Source organism: Zonotrichia albicollis, chromosome 3 (assembly GCF_047830755.1).
Source record: "Zonotrichia albicollis isolate bZonAlb1 chromosome 3, bZonAlb1.hap1, whole genome shotgun sequence".
Taxonomy (NCBI): domain Eukaryota; kingdom Metazoa; phylum Chordata; class Aves; order Passeriformes; family Passerellidae; genus Zonotrichia; species Zonotrichia albicollis.
In genome coordinates, this window is record NC_133821.1 from 59888139 (window position 1) to 59905290 (window position 17152).

General features: G+C 40.3%; 1 protein-coding gene across 5 annotated transcripts in view; it reads left to right on the forward strand.

Moving 5' to 3' along the window:
* The first annotated feature begins 909 nt into the window (after positions 1–909).
* EPM2A (EPM2A glucan phosphatase, laforin) overlaps positions 910–17152 on the forward strand; it is a 50893-nt gene continuing 34650 nt past the window's right edge. For 2 of the 5 annotated variants that reach the window (XR_012579588.1, XM_074537585.1), the window contains exons 1-2: positions 910–1282; positions 13033–13207. Coding sequence is in view for 4 of the 5 variants with exons in the window: in XM_074537585.1 (XP_074393686.1) it covers positions 1021–1282; positions 13033–13207 (437 nt within the window). In the remaining variant the exon portion in view is untranslated. The other 3 variants (XM_074537584.1, XM_074537587.1, XM_074537586.1) reach the window with 3 other exon arrangements.

The window sequence follows — 17152 nt, forward strand, 5'->3', positions numbered from 1 at the left end:
ATTGAGGCAGGATTTCTTTTGACTCATTGAAAGGCCTTCATCCTGTTCCCAGAACTTGACCTAAATAAAGTTACCACTCTGTTTCTGTCCTTAAAAGCTTCTGAAATGGGTGTATTCAAGCAGGGACCGCCCATTAAATGGTTGGATTGCATCCTCTTCCTCAGTCTTTTAAAGTCCTGAGTATTGCTACACGTAGGAGTTGCCAAATTTTCTCCTTCTGGCTGTAAACAGAACGCGTTCAGCGAACTCCAGATTTCTTTTAAAAGCTTTCTAACCTCCCTCAGCATTTCACATTTCTTTTCTCACCACGACTGGCTGGCTGTCAGCGGGGAAGACATAAACATCATGAACACTAAAGCTTTATTTGCAGCCAGTCCTTGTTTGTAGCTGCAAGTATGGCAATTTTCAATGATGTTTTTGCTGCGCTAAATTAAGCCTGGGCTCTTGGGAGTAATTGCAGCGGCTTCCTTTAACGCAGCAATAATCCTTGCTAAAGTCCCCATACGTGACGCGTAGCCTTTGGCAACCAGCAGAGCCGGCGTTTAGCAGCGCAGAGGATTTTCCCTCCCGCTTTAGGAGGCGATCGAGGGTCGGTGCTGTTTGAACTCCCAGCCGCTGCTTTCGGAGGGGAAGCTTCCTCGGCTACGTGCGGGCGGCAGCCGAGCCCTGGGAACAACCGCACCGGGAACAGCCCCGACTGACGGAGCCGCCGCTCGGGCCCCGCAAGGGGCAGGGCCGGTGTCCGGGGCAGCGCCCGGGGCAGGGGCAGTGCCAGGGGCAGGGCCGGGGTCCGGGGCAGTGTCCGGAACAGGGGCAGTGCCAGGGGCAGGGCCGGGCTCCGGGGCAGTGCCCGGGGCAGGGGCAGTGCCAGGGGTGGCGTCCGGAGCAGGGCCGGTGCCCAGCCCCCAGCCCCGGCGGAAGGGCGGGCCCGGGCGGCCTCCCAGCGGCGGCTCTGCTGCCGGCCGTGCCGCAGCGATAGCAGAGCTCCTCGATAAAGCCCGTTCTTTGTGTGGCAGCAAAATGCTGTTCCGCTTCGGCGTGGTGCTGCCCGCCCGGGTGACGGAGGGCGGCGCGGAGCTGCTGCTGGCCGGGTCGCGGCCGGAGCTGGGCGAGTGGGACCCGCAGCGCGCCGTGCCCATGAGGCGGGCGCGGCCGAGCGCCCCGCTGCCCGCCCAGGAGCCCGCGCTGTGGCTGGCCGAGGTGGCGCTGCCGGACGAGGACGCCGCCAGCCCCTTCTGGTACAAGTTCCTGCGGCGGGAGGGCGGCCACTTCCTCTGGGAAGGTAACAGAGGGGACCCCGCGCCGTCCCTCGCATGCCCGGCCGCAAGGACGCGCCGGCCCTGCCCGGAGGGGCGGTGCGAGGCTCTCCCGAGGGCGGGCTCTGCCTCTGGCTCCGGCTGCGGCTCCGGCTGCTCCCGCCCCTGGTGCCGCCGGGGCTGTCCCGGCCGGGCCTGAGCCCGAGCTGCCGGTGCCCCGGCGCGGCGGCGGCCGGGGCTGTGCTTGCAGGCAGAGCCGCCCAGGCTGCCGTGGCGTGACGTGCGCTCTCGCAAACAAAAATGGTTTTTAACCGTGTGATGGAGGCGGGTGAATGCAGACGGAGGCTGCCTTTCTAGGTTGGTAAAAGTTATTTCAAAGAGTTTCTTCCCCCCCCCCCCCCCCCCCCGCTACTTTAGGCATCCATTGTCATGATGGGTTTTTTTGGGTTTTTTTTTTTCCTTTCCCCAGAAGTAAAGAATTAGAATTTAGCATCTCGTACTATGCACGATGGTGTGGGTTGTTATTTTATTTCGCTAGGGTGATATGTCATGATGGCATTTTCAGGCTGGTAAATTTTACTATTGTGATTTCTTAAAGAAAAACACAGAGAGAAGTTCAATTACAGCTTTTCCATTCTTCTTGCTGCTTCAGTAGTACTTCCAGCGTGTTTTCCTCCTGCTGTGTGATTTCAAATGTGGAATAACTCTAGTCAGTTTCCATGTGCTGTTCTAGTGCATTGAAGTGTCTTAAATACAAGAGAACACTCAGACAAGCGTCTGCTGAGTCAAATAAAACTCTAAATATACCTCCTGAGGAATGATCTGACCTAGTGAAAGAAAGACAGCTTGCTTGGTAATTTGTGAGGGCATTTTTAACTCATAGCATAAAAATCCATGTACCAAAATAACACGTTGTAGACCAGTTGCTCTTCACCCGTTTTAAGAATACTTACCACACTTCTGAACTCCCTTTCTGTCATGTAGGCTAAAACATGCATGTTGTCATAACTGTTGCATTTGTTTGTTCTTCTTTGTGCTAATAAAAGATTTTGTGTTAATGCTGCATTCACAGAAGTTTACATCATGAAGAACTATGTACATCATACAGTAGTGTTTTGTTTAGCAGCTAAAACAAATATCATGTTCTGCCTGTTTTAACCATGTTTTTCTTTTCCAGAATTGCAGGAAAAGTGAATTTATGGAATAAAAATCTTTACATCTGTCCAAGGAAGCAGAATTGGGTCTCTTTGAAGGTGCCAAGTTGTACATAATATGACAATGATACTGGTATATAAAGCAGTCACCACCCTGCAATTATAGAAATAATAATAGAATTAGAAATTATATATTAGAATTTGATAGAAATAATGGTGAATAACTACAGAGAATCAGCACTTGTAAGGTTGATGGTTATTCTCTGGTTTGGAAGTAGTGGTAGCTCAAATTGTTGTCTGTTCCAGGGAGCACGTTTAGGAAGTGTAGTCAGAGTAGTAAACATACTGTGTTTTGGCAGATTTGCAGTTTTAGGATTAACCTGGCTGGCATTTTGTTCTTGTCATTGTGAATTCTCAGGAATTTGACCTCAGTTTCAGCTTAGCAGGAATGATAGAAAGCAAGTGGGCATATCATCTAAATGCAGAAGAGTTTTTTAATTAATCATTCATATCAATATTTTTTTTCTCAGTTGATATTTACAGGAAAGCACAAATTTGCTTAAATTTCCTTTAAATTTATTGTTCATCATGTATTACATGAAGAGAGCCTAAGGATGTTTTCTTATCCAATAACTAAGCAATTTTGCAGTTCTTTTTAATCTAATTTGTTTTAAAGTTTTTTTTTTTTTTTTGGTTTTTTATAACTGTTGATCAATGACAATTTGGCTGTCATCTGTCTATTCTTATAAAAATCACAACTTGAAAAGACAGCTCCCTTCTTAAAGAAAAGAACAGGGGGTTTTTGTGCTAAACAAATGCTGTGCGTTGTCTCTTTAGTATTCTGCATGTTTAGAATTAAAATGTGCTTTGGGAAACACTTAGCACTTGCAGAACATCTGCAGTTTTGAAGAGATGTTTATGAGGGATAGAGGAAAGTGCAGAATGATACATGCTCTAAGTTTATGAGTTGAGGCATCCATCTGTAACCAGAGAAACTGTAGTCCATGGATATCAGTCTAGTTATGGATGTCAGATGTTTACATATATGGGATGTTGAAATCATGTGCTGTATTTAAGAAAATTACTTCAGCTTTTTTCTTAAGACATGTATGTGTGTGAGAATTCCACTGGCAGTGCATATTGTTTTTATGATAGCATGATACCTACTGTATCATGTATTTTGAGTACAAATTGCAGCCATTCCAATACAGTGAGAAGACTGAAAGATAAAAGTGGGGATAGTTATTTTCTGTGGGCTAGAGGAGTCAAAGTCAGAGACCAGTGCTCTCTGGCATTTTGTAGGAAGCTTTCAGGCAAGGCTCGGCCTGTGCAGGATTTGCTGGGTTGTTGTGTGTGCCTTGAGGGAACAATTCCCCTCCCTAGGAGGGTGAAGTGGGAGATGAGGCTCCCCTGTGCTCCTGAAGGATCAGAGACTTGGCCCTGCTGTCCCAGGGAGATGTTGCTGGTCTGCGCCCAGGGCCTGTCACTTAAAGCCATTGAGTGTTTCTGCCTCAGGTCACATGAGCTGTGTGGGGTTTCTTCAGGGTTGGTGCTTGCTTACCTACTGTGAAAGCTGAAGCCTGCTGTCCAGGAGGGTTTGTGATATGCTGTGGTGTTTGTGGAAACAGGTTGGTTGTGCTGAGCTTTAGAATCTGGGAATAGGTTTAGAAAAAAACCTAAATTCATGTATGTACCTTTTTTACTCCCAGCTGCACCTGTGTCTGTCTGTGTACTTTGTTTTTGATGTTGATTCTTCAGAACTGGACTTCACATCTCTCAGCTTGGGAGCTAAAAGTATTTGTTCATACTGTCAAAACTAAATAAATACAAGATGAAACTTACGCTTGAGTTTGTGAGTTTGTGATGAAACACTCATCTGTACCTTTATCCCCTTACCTTCATCTAAATAAACTGTAGGTGCTAATCAAGAAACATGCTGCATAAAAGGACAGGGAATTTACTGGAGGTGTTTACTAGATGTATGCCCCAAACTGTATTTGGAGATGATGGAATACAATCAACTGATACGTTGTATTTTTGGGAATGGGAAAAATAAATTTTATACAAAACCTGCATAAGCTTGTAGTACCTACACAAGCTTGTACTGAAGTGTTGATCCTTTGTTGCCCAGAGAAGCTGTGGATGCCCCTTCCTTGGAGGGTTGAAGGCCAGGTTGGATGCGGCCTTGAGCAATCTGGTCTACTGAAACTTGTCTCTGCCTGGGGAAGAGGTGGGAAGCTTGGAACTGGATGCCCTTGAAGGCCACTTCCAACCCAAACCATTCTGCTATTCTGTGATTTTCATGTAGCTCTTAATTTGGTGTAGATGGAGCTTGCTCCAAGCTTGCCAGGTACAGTATGACCAGTGAAAGCTCCAAAGCAGGGTCAGCCTATATTCTAGCAATTTGTTCAGGTGAGCAGAGCCTTAATCCTTCCAAAAAAACCCCATCTCTACTTTTGGGAGAAGGAGGGAGAAGCATAGAAAAGGAGGTGTCTTGTCTGCAAAACAAAACAAATGATACAATACAGTGCATTTTGAAACAATTATGTTGTTCAGCCTGTGGTATGTTTGCCTTACAACATTTTCAGTTCACACTCCTGTGAGCCTGTTTAATAAACCAAAAGATCAGTAAATTTATGGAGTAATAAAGGTTTTCACGTCATTGTAATACAATCAGTGAAAATATCAGAAGTAAATTCTAATAATATGTTTCAAGGGTTGAACACCCAATTGATTGAAAACATTGGTGATAGTTAAGCACATTAAAATTTCATTTTTAAAGTGTGTTGAAACTTAAAGCAATCTGACTTTTGGCCTCAGCTCTTTGAATAAAAAAGGTATAACTTCTTAATTAAAAGGAGGGGATTCTTCTAAGGCTGTATGAGAAGGTAAGATCTAGTTGCCATTTGTAATGGAGAGATTGTAACAGAATGAAAAATGCTTGGGGCTAAGCCTTAGCAGGATATGCAAAATAAAAATTCTTTTGAGGCCATTCTAGGAAGTACAGTTGGATACAATGTTTCTGTAGCTGAGATCCATGGTTTCTTCTCTTTTTTTTTTTTCCCTCCAAAAGCAGTTCCATTATTAAAAACAAACAAACAAACAAAACGAAGAAAAAAACGAAGCTCAACAAAAATCTCCCAGTGAGCCCTGAAGAGTTACATTTCTTCATGGCTCTTTTTGTGCAGATGTTTCATGTGGTGCTCTTCCCACTGGGTGGTGCCATATTCCCTGTGTATAGCCAGCGGCTGCCTAGCGTCCTGCAATTACTTGCACGTTTCATTAGTATTTAGTGTAATCTGTTCTGCTTTTGAAAAGAATCCCAAATGTTACTTATTTTCCCAATCCCAGTTCTGAAGTAGGTGGTGACTAGAAATGGACATAAAGCACTAGCTATGTGGTAGTTGAATAATTGTGCATCATAGGCATTTTATTCCAGCAAGGCTGTTGCTTTCTGGACAGTGCTGGATACCTTAGCACCTTTCAGATGTGACAAAACTTAACGAGTGGATAACTTTGAATTCTTCAACCCAGTACTTCCATAAGGAATGGAGGAAAACTTTGGTTACAAAGTGCGGTAGCTCCTTGTGTTTTGTTTTTCAACCCCCCCAAGACTTATACATTGCATGCATTTTTGTATAGTTAAATGGCATCAGGATTCTCATTACTTTCTGTCTGCTTATCTGCATTAACCAGCTTATACTGAGCAGACAACCAGACATCAGTAAAACAACGCAGAGTGGACTGTGTGAAACTGCAAAATTACAAGAATAAAAAAAAATACATCTACTTGCAAATACATATTCTCTGGGTTTGGCAGGCATGTATATTTTCCTACCCACAGAGATAATCACGGTCCAGTTCTGATTTCTGTGAGAGTCTAATTAAAGCCTTTGTGGTTATAACAGTAAATTTACAATAAATGCATTATTTATGCAAATCCTGCATTTACCATTTTTCCTGTCCCTCACTTCCAAGGGGTGGTAGCATGCAGTAGGGCTCAGCAATTTATTTTGAATGGCAAGAAACACTGAGAAGTGATAAGTAACTGGGATGATACTTTGTTTGAAGTATTGCTGTGGTTGCTATTTTGATGCAGCTCATTTCCTGCCTATGCTTCTGGTATGACAGAAAGTAGCAATCAGTAGTAGACAGTACAGTAAACAGTGTCAAAGCAAATGGGAAGATGGTATTAGATTATACATTTTGTTGCTATCAGCCATTATTCTCTCATCTGTATTTCCTGTAGTGCTATTTCTACCATCTGTCAGAAAAGAAGCTGTCTTATACATGAGAAAGATTTGATTTTAGTTGCTTTTCTCTGATTTCATCATTAAGTCAAGAATTTGGTTAAAATCTCTTAGTACAATAAAGTTCCCACTGAAAAACACCTGGGCCTGAGACGAACTACAGAGAGAAATAAAACATGTTTTTGAAAGTTGCCCTTAAAAATTCTGATTTTCTTATATCTGATGAAAAAAAGAAAAAGAAAGAAAAGCCTTGGTGATGAACAGCATTAAGTATTGAGAATGGCTTTCTTGTAAACCTTTATTTTAAAATCAGGCATAATTTCAAAATGTAATTCCATCAAATAATTTTCTTAGGATATATAAATAGACTACAAAGTCTTAAATTCAGCCTGGATTTTAATAGAATTAGAACTTGTTTCCATGGTTTTATGTAGCAGCTACCAAAAAGGAAGTTGAAAAGTCTGCTTTAAATCTGGTAGAATATAAACATGTGGTGTATGATGCACATGGTTTTCTTCTTTTTGGGTATCTCTTCTTGGCTTACAAATGCAAGGAAACATTTCTGAAAATCAGACCAGTTAAGGAGTTACTTAACTAGGTGTGGCAAATTAACAATTTTGTGTTACATTAATACTAGGTATTTAAGTAATACAATAAATTCATCTGCCACTTACAGAATCTAAGGGGAAGATGGTTTGCTGACAGCAGAAAAAAATAGTACTAAAAATCAAAGTATGCTTTTCTTAGACATACGGGTAAGGCTTGATACATGGCATACAGAATTGGAGATATTTGTCAGAGCTGTTAATACAAAGGGCTGCTGCTGAGGGCTTTGCTGAGATTGAGGAAGGTGGGACTCCAGAGCCTGTGGCAGACTGCAACTCTCAAAAACTTGACCTCGCTCAGTTTCAGTGAGGGGAACCCGCCCCCACCTCTGGTTTTTAACAATCAATAGCAATTCAGTCTTGGCAAGATTGAGACAGATCCTATTTCAAAACATCAGAGATTGAATTTTGTTCACAGGCAGCAGGGAGACTTTTGTGACAGAATCTGGTGTGAAGGGTAAGTAGATTTGAATATTGTGAATGCACTGGAGGAAGTTCAGTTTGAGTGATGTGTGATAACAAGACTGTACAGTAGCACTTTCAGATAACTGAAAATTGTATCCAAAGTAGAACTTGAGATTTTCTTCATTGTAATTTTGGTATAAAAGGTAAAGAAGCTAGCAAAAACTTATTCTTTTAAATGCTTTATTTTTGAGATTTTAAAAATTTTTTTTCTTTATTTCCTCTTCTACTACTATTTTTTTTTTATACAAGTCTTTTATTCCTTGACTCTTCCCTGTTTATGTGCCCCCAGAGTGCTTATAATATTGAATTCTTCCAGGGGAATTTCTAAGCATGAACTTAAGATACTCATTTACCTTGTTAAAGGACCTCATTTGATACAAATGGAATTACTTAAAATATTTCAACATAGCTAAAATTTTGAATTGACACTCAAAGTGTGCTAGTTCATGCAAAACTTATGACAAAGATTATAGGAGTTAGTCTGTCCTCTGACTGATTTGTGAGTAGGTGATCTCAAAATTGTCTGCTTGTGGTTTGGGTTGGTTAGTTAGTTAATGTGTTTCTCTAAGGTTATCTAAGTAGCCCTGTGGTTTTTAAAGAGATAGCAGTGAACTGAGAAACACCCTCACCTTACTGGGGTTTGGAGGTTTGGAAGTTGCATATCTGTGTTTTAGGGTCAGGCTAAGGCAGGGATGAGATACCCAGCACCTTTATGGCTGCAGTTGTGCCCTGTAGTTCCTGCACACCTTCCCTTACATAACACAGAATAGAAAAAAATTAAACTTGGAGCAAGGTGTGAAACAAGCTGGTAACTGGGAGAGCAGTGGCTGAGCAGAGATTTGCAGCAAAGAGCTCTGCAGAGACAGTGGGAGAGGAAATTTTTTTTTTTTTCCATTTATTGATGTGTCTTTTGTTCACCACTCTTAATGGTGATAAGAAATTTCGTTGACCCATATTTTGTTTACCTTTTAAGATCAAGCTGGTAATTTCTCCGCTCTGTGCAATCTGTGTGCAGTCCTTTTCTGTGTCAAGATGAGTCTGTGCTGTTGGCAGACTGTTGAATTATACTTCTTTCACGCCTGCAGTACAGCTGTAATAAAATAGTAACTGCAGGCTTTTGTGTTCCATGGTTGTGCCTCATTAGATTGAATTTCAGAACATCCTCTTCTAGTCTCTGCTTACCTTTTTACAGTCCTAGATCTTTGCACATCTTGTATCACTTCCTATGTCTGCATCTGGTTTTCACAGAATCACAGAATTAATCAGGTTGCAAGGGACCACTGTGGGTCATCTAGCCCAACTTCCCTGCCCTAGGAAGATCAAAACTAAAGTTTTCCTTTGCTCCATTCTGGTCGCCTCCTTTTACCAGAGCCATTTATCAGTTAAATGGAGATCTTCGGTCTTATTTTTTTGTTTAGTTATTTGTACAGACTTCTTATGCTCCTTTGATCATCCTTCATATGGATTAAACAAGGAGCCATAAACTGCAGTCCTGCAGATTTTGAAAGAGCCCTCTGTGAGGCTTGGACTAGAAGTGGGGCTACTTGGTTGCTTTGCTCTCTGGCAGTTCCCTATGTCAGTGGATTCTGCACAAAACCATCTGCAGCACAGATCAACCACTGCAAAAGCAATGAAAAACTTTATCATTTAATGCCAAGAAACTTATTTTAATCTTTCTCTTTCAGAGAAACACTTTTGCTGTGAAGACTCAAAGATGGGTTTTAAATTAAAAAAAAAAAATGAACCTTATTAAAGGAAATAAAATGCTATCCTAGAAGTTAAACTGGCACCTGTATATTCTAATAAACTCTTCCAAAATGCCTTTCATCTTTAATTAGGAAAGCCAACATGATGAATTAATGGGAAGATCAGTACCATTCAAATATTTAACTTACCTCTTTTTATGGTTGAATTTTGCATATTTTCAGATGATTGTGTATTTGCTTCCCAATGATAAATAAGTAAACCTGTGTTTTTCCACTTGGAATACGAAGATGAAGAAAAATACTGATATAGAAACAAATTCAGCTGTAAAACCATGTCTTTGCTTTTGTGTGAGCCCTTTCTCAAAGGACATTTGTGTTTTTTTTTCCTTTTTTTCAAAGATGAACAGAACATTTGATGTTCTGGGCTTTACTATTGTCTCTAGAAACAAAAAAGTTGAAATAGTATAAAAATTGCATTGTCGTCTTATGGCATCCAAAATATGGTGGATTTCCTGAGACAGATTGTGCTAGCAGAAACATGATGTGGACTGAGAAAATAATTTTTTCTCATTTTGAAACTTCCTTGTTAAATGCATATTGTGAAGCAAACTCTGGTGAGAAGCACTTGTGTAATCGTGGATATTGCCTGGGTAGTGAAACCTGATCTTTTTTGGTAATTGCAGATTTCCATAATTCCTTCAAGAAGTTCTTCTGAAGACAGTCCACTTTGATCATACTGTTCCCCAAATTAGTATTTATTGAAGATGGCAGCACACTTTCCTTCCTGCATGAAGCTATATCATGTGTGAATATATATGTTGAAATGTATATGTATATGTTGAAAATATGTTGATGTACATTCTGTTGCACAGATGTCTTATTTCAGTAGGAAAGTTGTTTAATTCATAGATCAGTATCTAACATAAGGAGTAGTAAAGTAGTAGGCAATTCTCATAAAATATGATATGAATGCAAGCTGCTACTGTTTACCTGATTATTGAAGGCAAATCAGAACCATACCTTTTGAGATTCAGGTCTGACTGTAGGCCACAGCAGGAAGGCTGAGGCTCAGTGGTGCACAAAAATCAACAGCAATAAATATTTATTACAGAAGAAAGTGTTTCAGAATGAGATTTGACCAAACCTGTTTGAGGGAACAAATAAAATAAACATCTCATGGACACTTACTCTTGGCCCCATATCCATATGTGGTTTCAGGCTATTTAGGGGAATTAATGATGGTGAAGGTGGTAAGGTTACAAGGCAAGGAGGTTGCAGCACTTAAAAAGGCAGAGAGGAGGAAGGTCGTGGAGAAGGAAGGAAGGGAAAAAGGGACAAGAATTAAAGCTGAAAAAGGAGAAGGATGAGGAACTGTAAACCTGGCAGGTGGCAGAAGTGCATTCACCTCCACCAGCAGCAATTGGAAATGGGGCATTAGGAAGCACATGGTGGTACCTGTGTACCAGGAAACACAGGGCTGGGAGTAGCAAAACTGCCAGAGATCCATGGTTCAAAACTGGCAGGGCGCAGTGAGGGCTGGCGGCTCCCTGGGACTGCAGGGACACCCCATGGGACTGGCTGTCAGGAGCAGGCAGCCTGGGGCACAAGGGCAGCCCCAGCCCCGAGCATCAGGCACCTCCCTGGGGATGGGCTGAGGCTGAGGCTGGGGCAGGACATGGGCCCGTGGGTGTGGGGGTCAGGATCAGACACAGCCTCGAGATGGCAGGACGTGGCCACTGTGATGTGCATGGCTACAAACAGGTGTTGGAGAGTAGAATGGGGAAGGCAAGGTGGGCTCTTTGTGGCTGCATGCATGAAGTCATTAATTAAATATCATAAGCATCCATATATTTTGTCACACTGTTGTATTTGTTGATGTATGCTGTTGTCTTCTTGTATTGGTTAAAAGCGGTAAGAACATGTAAGCAATTATAAATGTGAGATAAAAATATAGTGGTGAAATTTGTAGCTTCTGAAACTTTACTGATCTTGCTTACCTTATTTATAATCAAAATAATCAAAAACTATGTGATGCATAACTGCTCAGCAATGTGAAAGAGAAAATAGTTTTCCGCCTCATATTTTATTTTTCATTTTGGTAAATAATAATATGTCACAATTATGATAAAATGGCCTGCATGTCATCTGGAAATAAGGAGATGGTTTGAGCTTTCCTCTTAAATGTTTTTCTTACTCTCTAATCATTGCATTAATACATCTCCCAAAATGCTCTTGCTCTAGCAAATTTCCCTAACTGTAGTGATTGAAAACTGGTCATGCATTTAGGTGCAATGGGAAATTGAAGATATTCCTTTGGGCATAATTTTTCTCAGAAATATTTTAACATCATTAATAATGTATAAGTGTAACAGGCTTAAGGAAGCCATAGACTAGGTCACTTCTGATCTGCACGATAATTATTCCTACATGGCAATTAGTATTACAATAAGTATGTAAAGATGGTGCTGGGGGGAGAATGTACATGTACTGTATTTTTGGAGGCTAGATAACCTTTTGATTGATGAAGTGGCCCATTTCAATTCAAGTTGCTTACTCTGGTAAGCAACTAGGATTAAAAACATGTTTTCTGACTAAAGTTCACACTATTGCTGTAGGAGAAGAAGAAGAGGTAATAAATACTGGTGGAATATAAGAAAAAGAATCTTGCTTTAAACTAGGCCGTTTAAGGTAGTTGGGGTCATTCACCATTGCAATTGTGACTCTGTGGGTCACTTTGGGCAGCTTCTGCTGGGTATGAACAGACTCTCAAAGTGAGACATGCATTGGAAGACAACAAAGTGAGTGTCTATTGGTCCACAAACATAAAAGACAGAGAAGGTTTAATGAACTCCTTGGCTAGATATCCAAATGTGTCTGGTCTGCAACAAGAATCTGATGAGTCTTTGCTGTACAGGCAGCTGTGAATGAGGTGGAAGAGGAAATCTTTCCCCCTTTAAACAAGTCTGCCTTATTTCTACATTGCTGCCACCTTCTTTGGGCTTTGATGCCTTTCCACCTTGATGTTTTTCCTCTTGAATCCTTAAGCTGGTAGCAAATCCTGTGTCACCAGTACTATCTTTTTTGGTGGTTTTACCTTTCTGAGCATGCATGACTGTCATCTGAACTTTCTCTGAGGTCTTTCCCATATCTTGGCAACTTTCTTAGAAGTCAGCCTGAACCAAGGTCAGGCTGCCATGGCATGTCTGAGACACAGCAAGACTGATACCCTTGGGAGAGGTCACTGAGCAAGAATATTAAACACTGAGGTCACATCAAATGAGGAACTTAAATGAAATTAATTATTCTTACATTGTAAGTGATTTAGGAGTTTTTAATATTGGGGGGAGGGGGTTTAAAGTAGCCAATAAATTAAAATATATTTTTAAAATAACCTACAAAATTTTATTTTAATGCTGAATATTTGCTTTGTGTCTGTGCTTCTGTTGCCACTACTTCAGTTGCTAGTAATGCAGTTTGAAGAAGCAGGAAACACTGCTTCTGGCCTTGAATGCTCAGTTCAAGTCTCCCTACAGTTTTTGGTTTATTTTAAGATTATCCAGACACACAGTCTGCAACTGTCCTGTCTTCTGTTCTAGGTAGTGGGCCCCATCATGATCGAAGTTGTGTTTTCAACCAGAGCAACATAGTAGATGGAGTTTACTGCCTCCCAATAGCACACTGGATTGAAGTCTCTGGACATACTGATGAGATGAAACACACAACCGATTTCTATTTCAATATTGCAGGACATCAAGCTATCCATTATTCCAGGTAAAAGAATTGTGCAGAGCTTGGCTGGTGTCAAATGTTACAAACAGAAAATCTGAACTGGCACATCTGAAAACTGCATTTGGTTTGTATGTGTGTAAGAGTAAACTTTAACAAAGATTCAGCACCTCTTTTCAATTAAATGTCAGTTTAGCAGATCCTAGGTTCAAGGATACCTGTACCCTGTATGTTTCTGTTACATTGCATCACATCTGAAAAAGTTTTGTGCCAATTTTAGGCTAGTCATTTTCAAATGCTTGTCTATATACATGTGTAAAATTGCATGTATCTTATGTGTTTGGTTAGGGATATTTTTAGTGAAGAAGTTGTCCTGAGAAACAAAAATTATGTAATCCAGCACTGGAGTTTACTGGTGACATGTTGTCACTCTTGTGTGGCAGCCATTGCAATTAATGACAGCAACTTTTGATGACTTCTGCTTCTGGACATTTATTTTAATAATATATTAAAACTTAGACAAGCCTTAAAATGTTTGTATTCCATAGTGTTCACTTGAGTCCACTGTCCCACTGGTGAAGATCCTGGCTTGAATAAGGAGACAGTAAAGGTGGAGGAGGGCACCCAGCCTTCAGGGTGCAGATGAAGCACAGGCTGTATTTGGAGCAACAGGCTGAGCACTGGAGGTTAGCAAAGTGCACTGAGGAATTTGGGACCCTATGTAGCTTTTCCCCTATCTCCAGCCAATTGATACAGCAGGAAGTTTTGATAATAATTGTGGGAATGCTGGCAGTCCTGATATGCCACATGCATTGCAGAACAGTTAGTTATCCCAAAGGGATATGTATTTTTTTTTTAAAAACTCAAACCACCTTGTACTTTCATTAGGCCCTAGCATTGTTTTGTGTGAATTTCTCCAGACCACTTTATCACCTACACCAACCTCACCATGGTGTCTCCTCTTTGTGCTCTTTGTCTCCACCCTCTCTCAGGGTAGGAAGGAGAATTGTCTTTTCCTCATTAGACTTGCAGTGTGAGAGGGAAAGATTTCTTCCCCTTGGTATCTTTTGGAATAGCAGTGATTCATAAACACTGTCAGGCACATGTAGGTGTTTGTGGGACCTTTTTCCTGAGACCCCCTCAAGTTATATAGTATGCCTGATAGACTAAAGTGTTATGTGGATCTTAAACATCTGTTTCCAATGTCCTATCAGAGTAAAGATCTTGTTTATTCCAAAGCAGAGATTTGTCAATCCCAAGTAATCTTTGCTTGGCAGAAACATTTCTTGAGAAAGAAGAACAGCTGTCAGAAAGTGAATATCTAAGTACCAAAGGCTAACTTATCTTCCTTTCCAGAGGCAGCAGTGATCCATTTAATGCTGCCTTATCTGCATGACTATGTGTTTCAAAGATTAGGTAAAAAGCTGCAGATTCTGCTAGAGGATATCTGAAGAAAATTTTCTGGGCTGTTAGTCTTTCGCAGATGAAGGTCTTCTCCTTCATTCCCTTCTCTCACACCTGTACCTTCATTGAAAGGCAACCTTATATGTACATCTTAATAACTCTTATCTCATTTCTTTGAGCTATATTAAGCAACCATACTCTGTAACAGTCCTGTCACATAATTATTTCTAATACTTTGAAGATATGCAGCCTTAAATGTTTTTTTAATTACTAACAGTTGGGGGCAGATTCACCATTCTGCTGGTAATAACAAAGCAGCCCAAAAATAAAAATCTATTTTAGATTTTTTTGTTGTTGTTGGCAGAGCAGCTGAAGTGAGTTGATGAAAATGCCTTTATTTTGCAATGGATTTATTAATTCAGAAGAGTACTATGAAGATTAATACAATTTTTTAAAATACCCATATACCCCCCTCATTCTCCCCAAAGCAAAACCAAACTCAAACAGAAGCAAAGAGTCAATCCTTCTGACTTTTCTGACTCTGATCAGAGTATGATCACTTCATGGTTTTCCAGCTAAGATTACCTTTCTCCATGCTGTACTAAAGGCAGCAGTGCTGCAAGGACCATTATGACCACAAATTCTGAGTCCTCTCACCTCTTGTATGATCTTTACAGTGGTGGAGGCTGGAAAGAAGTGATTTATCAATGAAAACTTTTGATGTGAGCCCATCCTCTATGTTGCTCCACTTAACAGGGCTGCCATGTGTGAATTAATGAGAAAAGAAGGTTTTCCTCTGTCAAAGGAGGTTCCCACATGAGCCCTGGGACTGATTTTATTTATCCTCTGTTGAATCACAATTAGAAACAGTTGCTCTGAGCTTTGTTGCCATCTTGCTTCTTCATAAAACATGAGCTTCTGCTTTAACTGGGCTGCAGCAGGATGAGAAGAGCCTGCCTCTGGCTGGAGCCAAAACCAATTTTGCACTATGCCGAGGCTGACTACAGCGCTCTGAGAAATCAGATTTTTCTTATTTGATGTAGATGCATCTCTCATAATTTAGTGAACTTACATTTAAACTTATATTTAGAGAACTCATTTTGTGTTGGTCATTCAAGTAGGAGAATATATAATGTGGTTTTTAAGCACAGCAGGAGTTGAACTAATTTCTTGTAAATGTGAAATGGAGATTTTCCGCAGCTAGGAGTTATGACTGATACCTTTATGGCATTATTATTCACTTGGTTTGGAGATGTAATGACACCTTTAACCAAAATCTGATTCAGGAAAAAAACCAAAAAAAACAAAAAAATCAGTTTCTCTTTTGTGTTAGATACTACTGCAATAAGATGGCTTCAAATTACAGGAGAGTTCACTTAGGATGAAGTAATTTTCCAAAGTAAATTAGAATTATTGTAATCTTTTCTGAGAGAAGATGACTAGAAAATTTGTGAATCTGGGCCATATTATCTCTGTTTCAGTTCCACCTGTGAAAGGCAGAAGTTCCTAATTTGTAGATGTAGTATACCTTATTATTTGTATAAAAACATCTGCATTTCTCAGAAGAAAGGCATTACATAAGAGCAAGAGAGGGAATGACACCTGAAATTACAAAATCCTTAAATAATATATTGAAGACAATGATGCTTGATGGCAGAATTAGGTGCTATGGAAATGAATATCTCTGATAGGAAAAGACATCTAGTTAGTTTCCTATTTCCAGACTAATTTTAGGTGTGTGCTTTTTGTGAGTCATACTTCTTAAATCTGACAAAGAAAAATAATTTTTACATGCTTTGCATGTAAAATACAGGTAAACTGGAATGTGTAAGTGAATTCCTCAGACAACAACCTCTGTAACTGTGGTATTGTATGGCTGTTAAACACTTTGGCAGAAAATACACAATTAGCAATCCACAGTCAGGGGAGTCACTACATGACAGTAGCCATGGGTCCTGACAACATTTTTTTGATGTACGGGTTTCTTTAGTACCATTTTTGCATTTCAAATATATACACATACATATATGCTGTTAAATACTAATATTTCATGTTTATGGAGTGATTGGGAATTTGACAAATATGTTGCTATCATCAGTGGCTTTTTTCCCTAAGACAAAATTAAGGTAATGATAAAATAAAATTTGCTCTCATGCTTGGAAATATTATTTTTGTTTCTCAATGGTTGCAAATGAAATACAATTTATGATGTAGTATGTACAAATGCTTTGTGGCTTGTAGGTGAGACAGTTTCCTACAACACTGCCAGTAATACAGGTTATAACCTAAGTTAGGTGTTGAATGGGAATGATCAGGAGAGTCACATAAGATGTGTATCCCTGCTTCATTGTAAATGTTAATGTAGATAGGTGAGTGAATGAAGAATGATCCAGGGCAAAATAGAAATGCCTCTTTTTACCTTTTGGAGGCACTAGAGCAGTATTTTGCTGATGGAGCACAGAATTTCTTTCTATGGGAAAAATAAGCATTTACTTGATTGATATGCATCTTTAATTAGGTGGTAAACAAGAACTTGGTTGAGTATATTTGGTTCAGTATGAAATTAGAATTGTCTTTGAAAAAGAT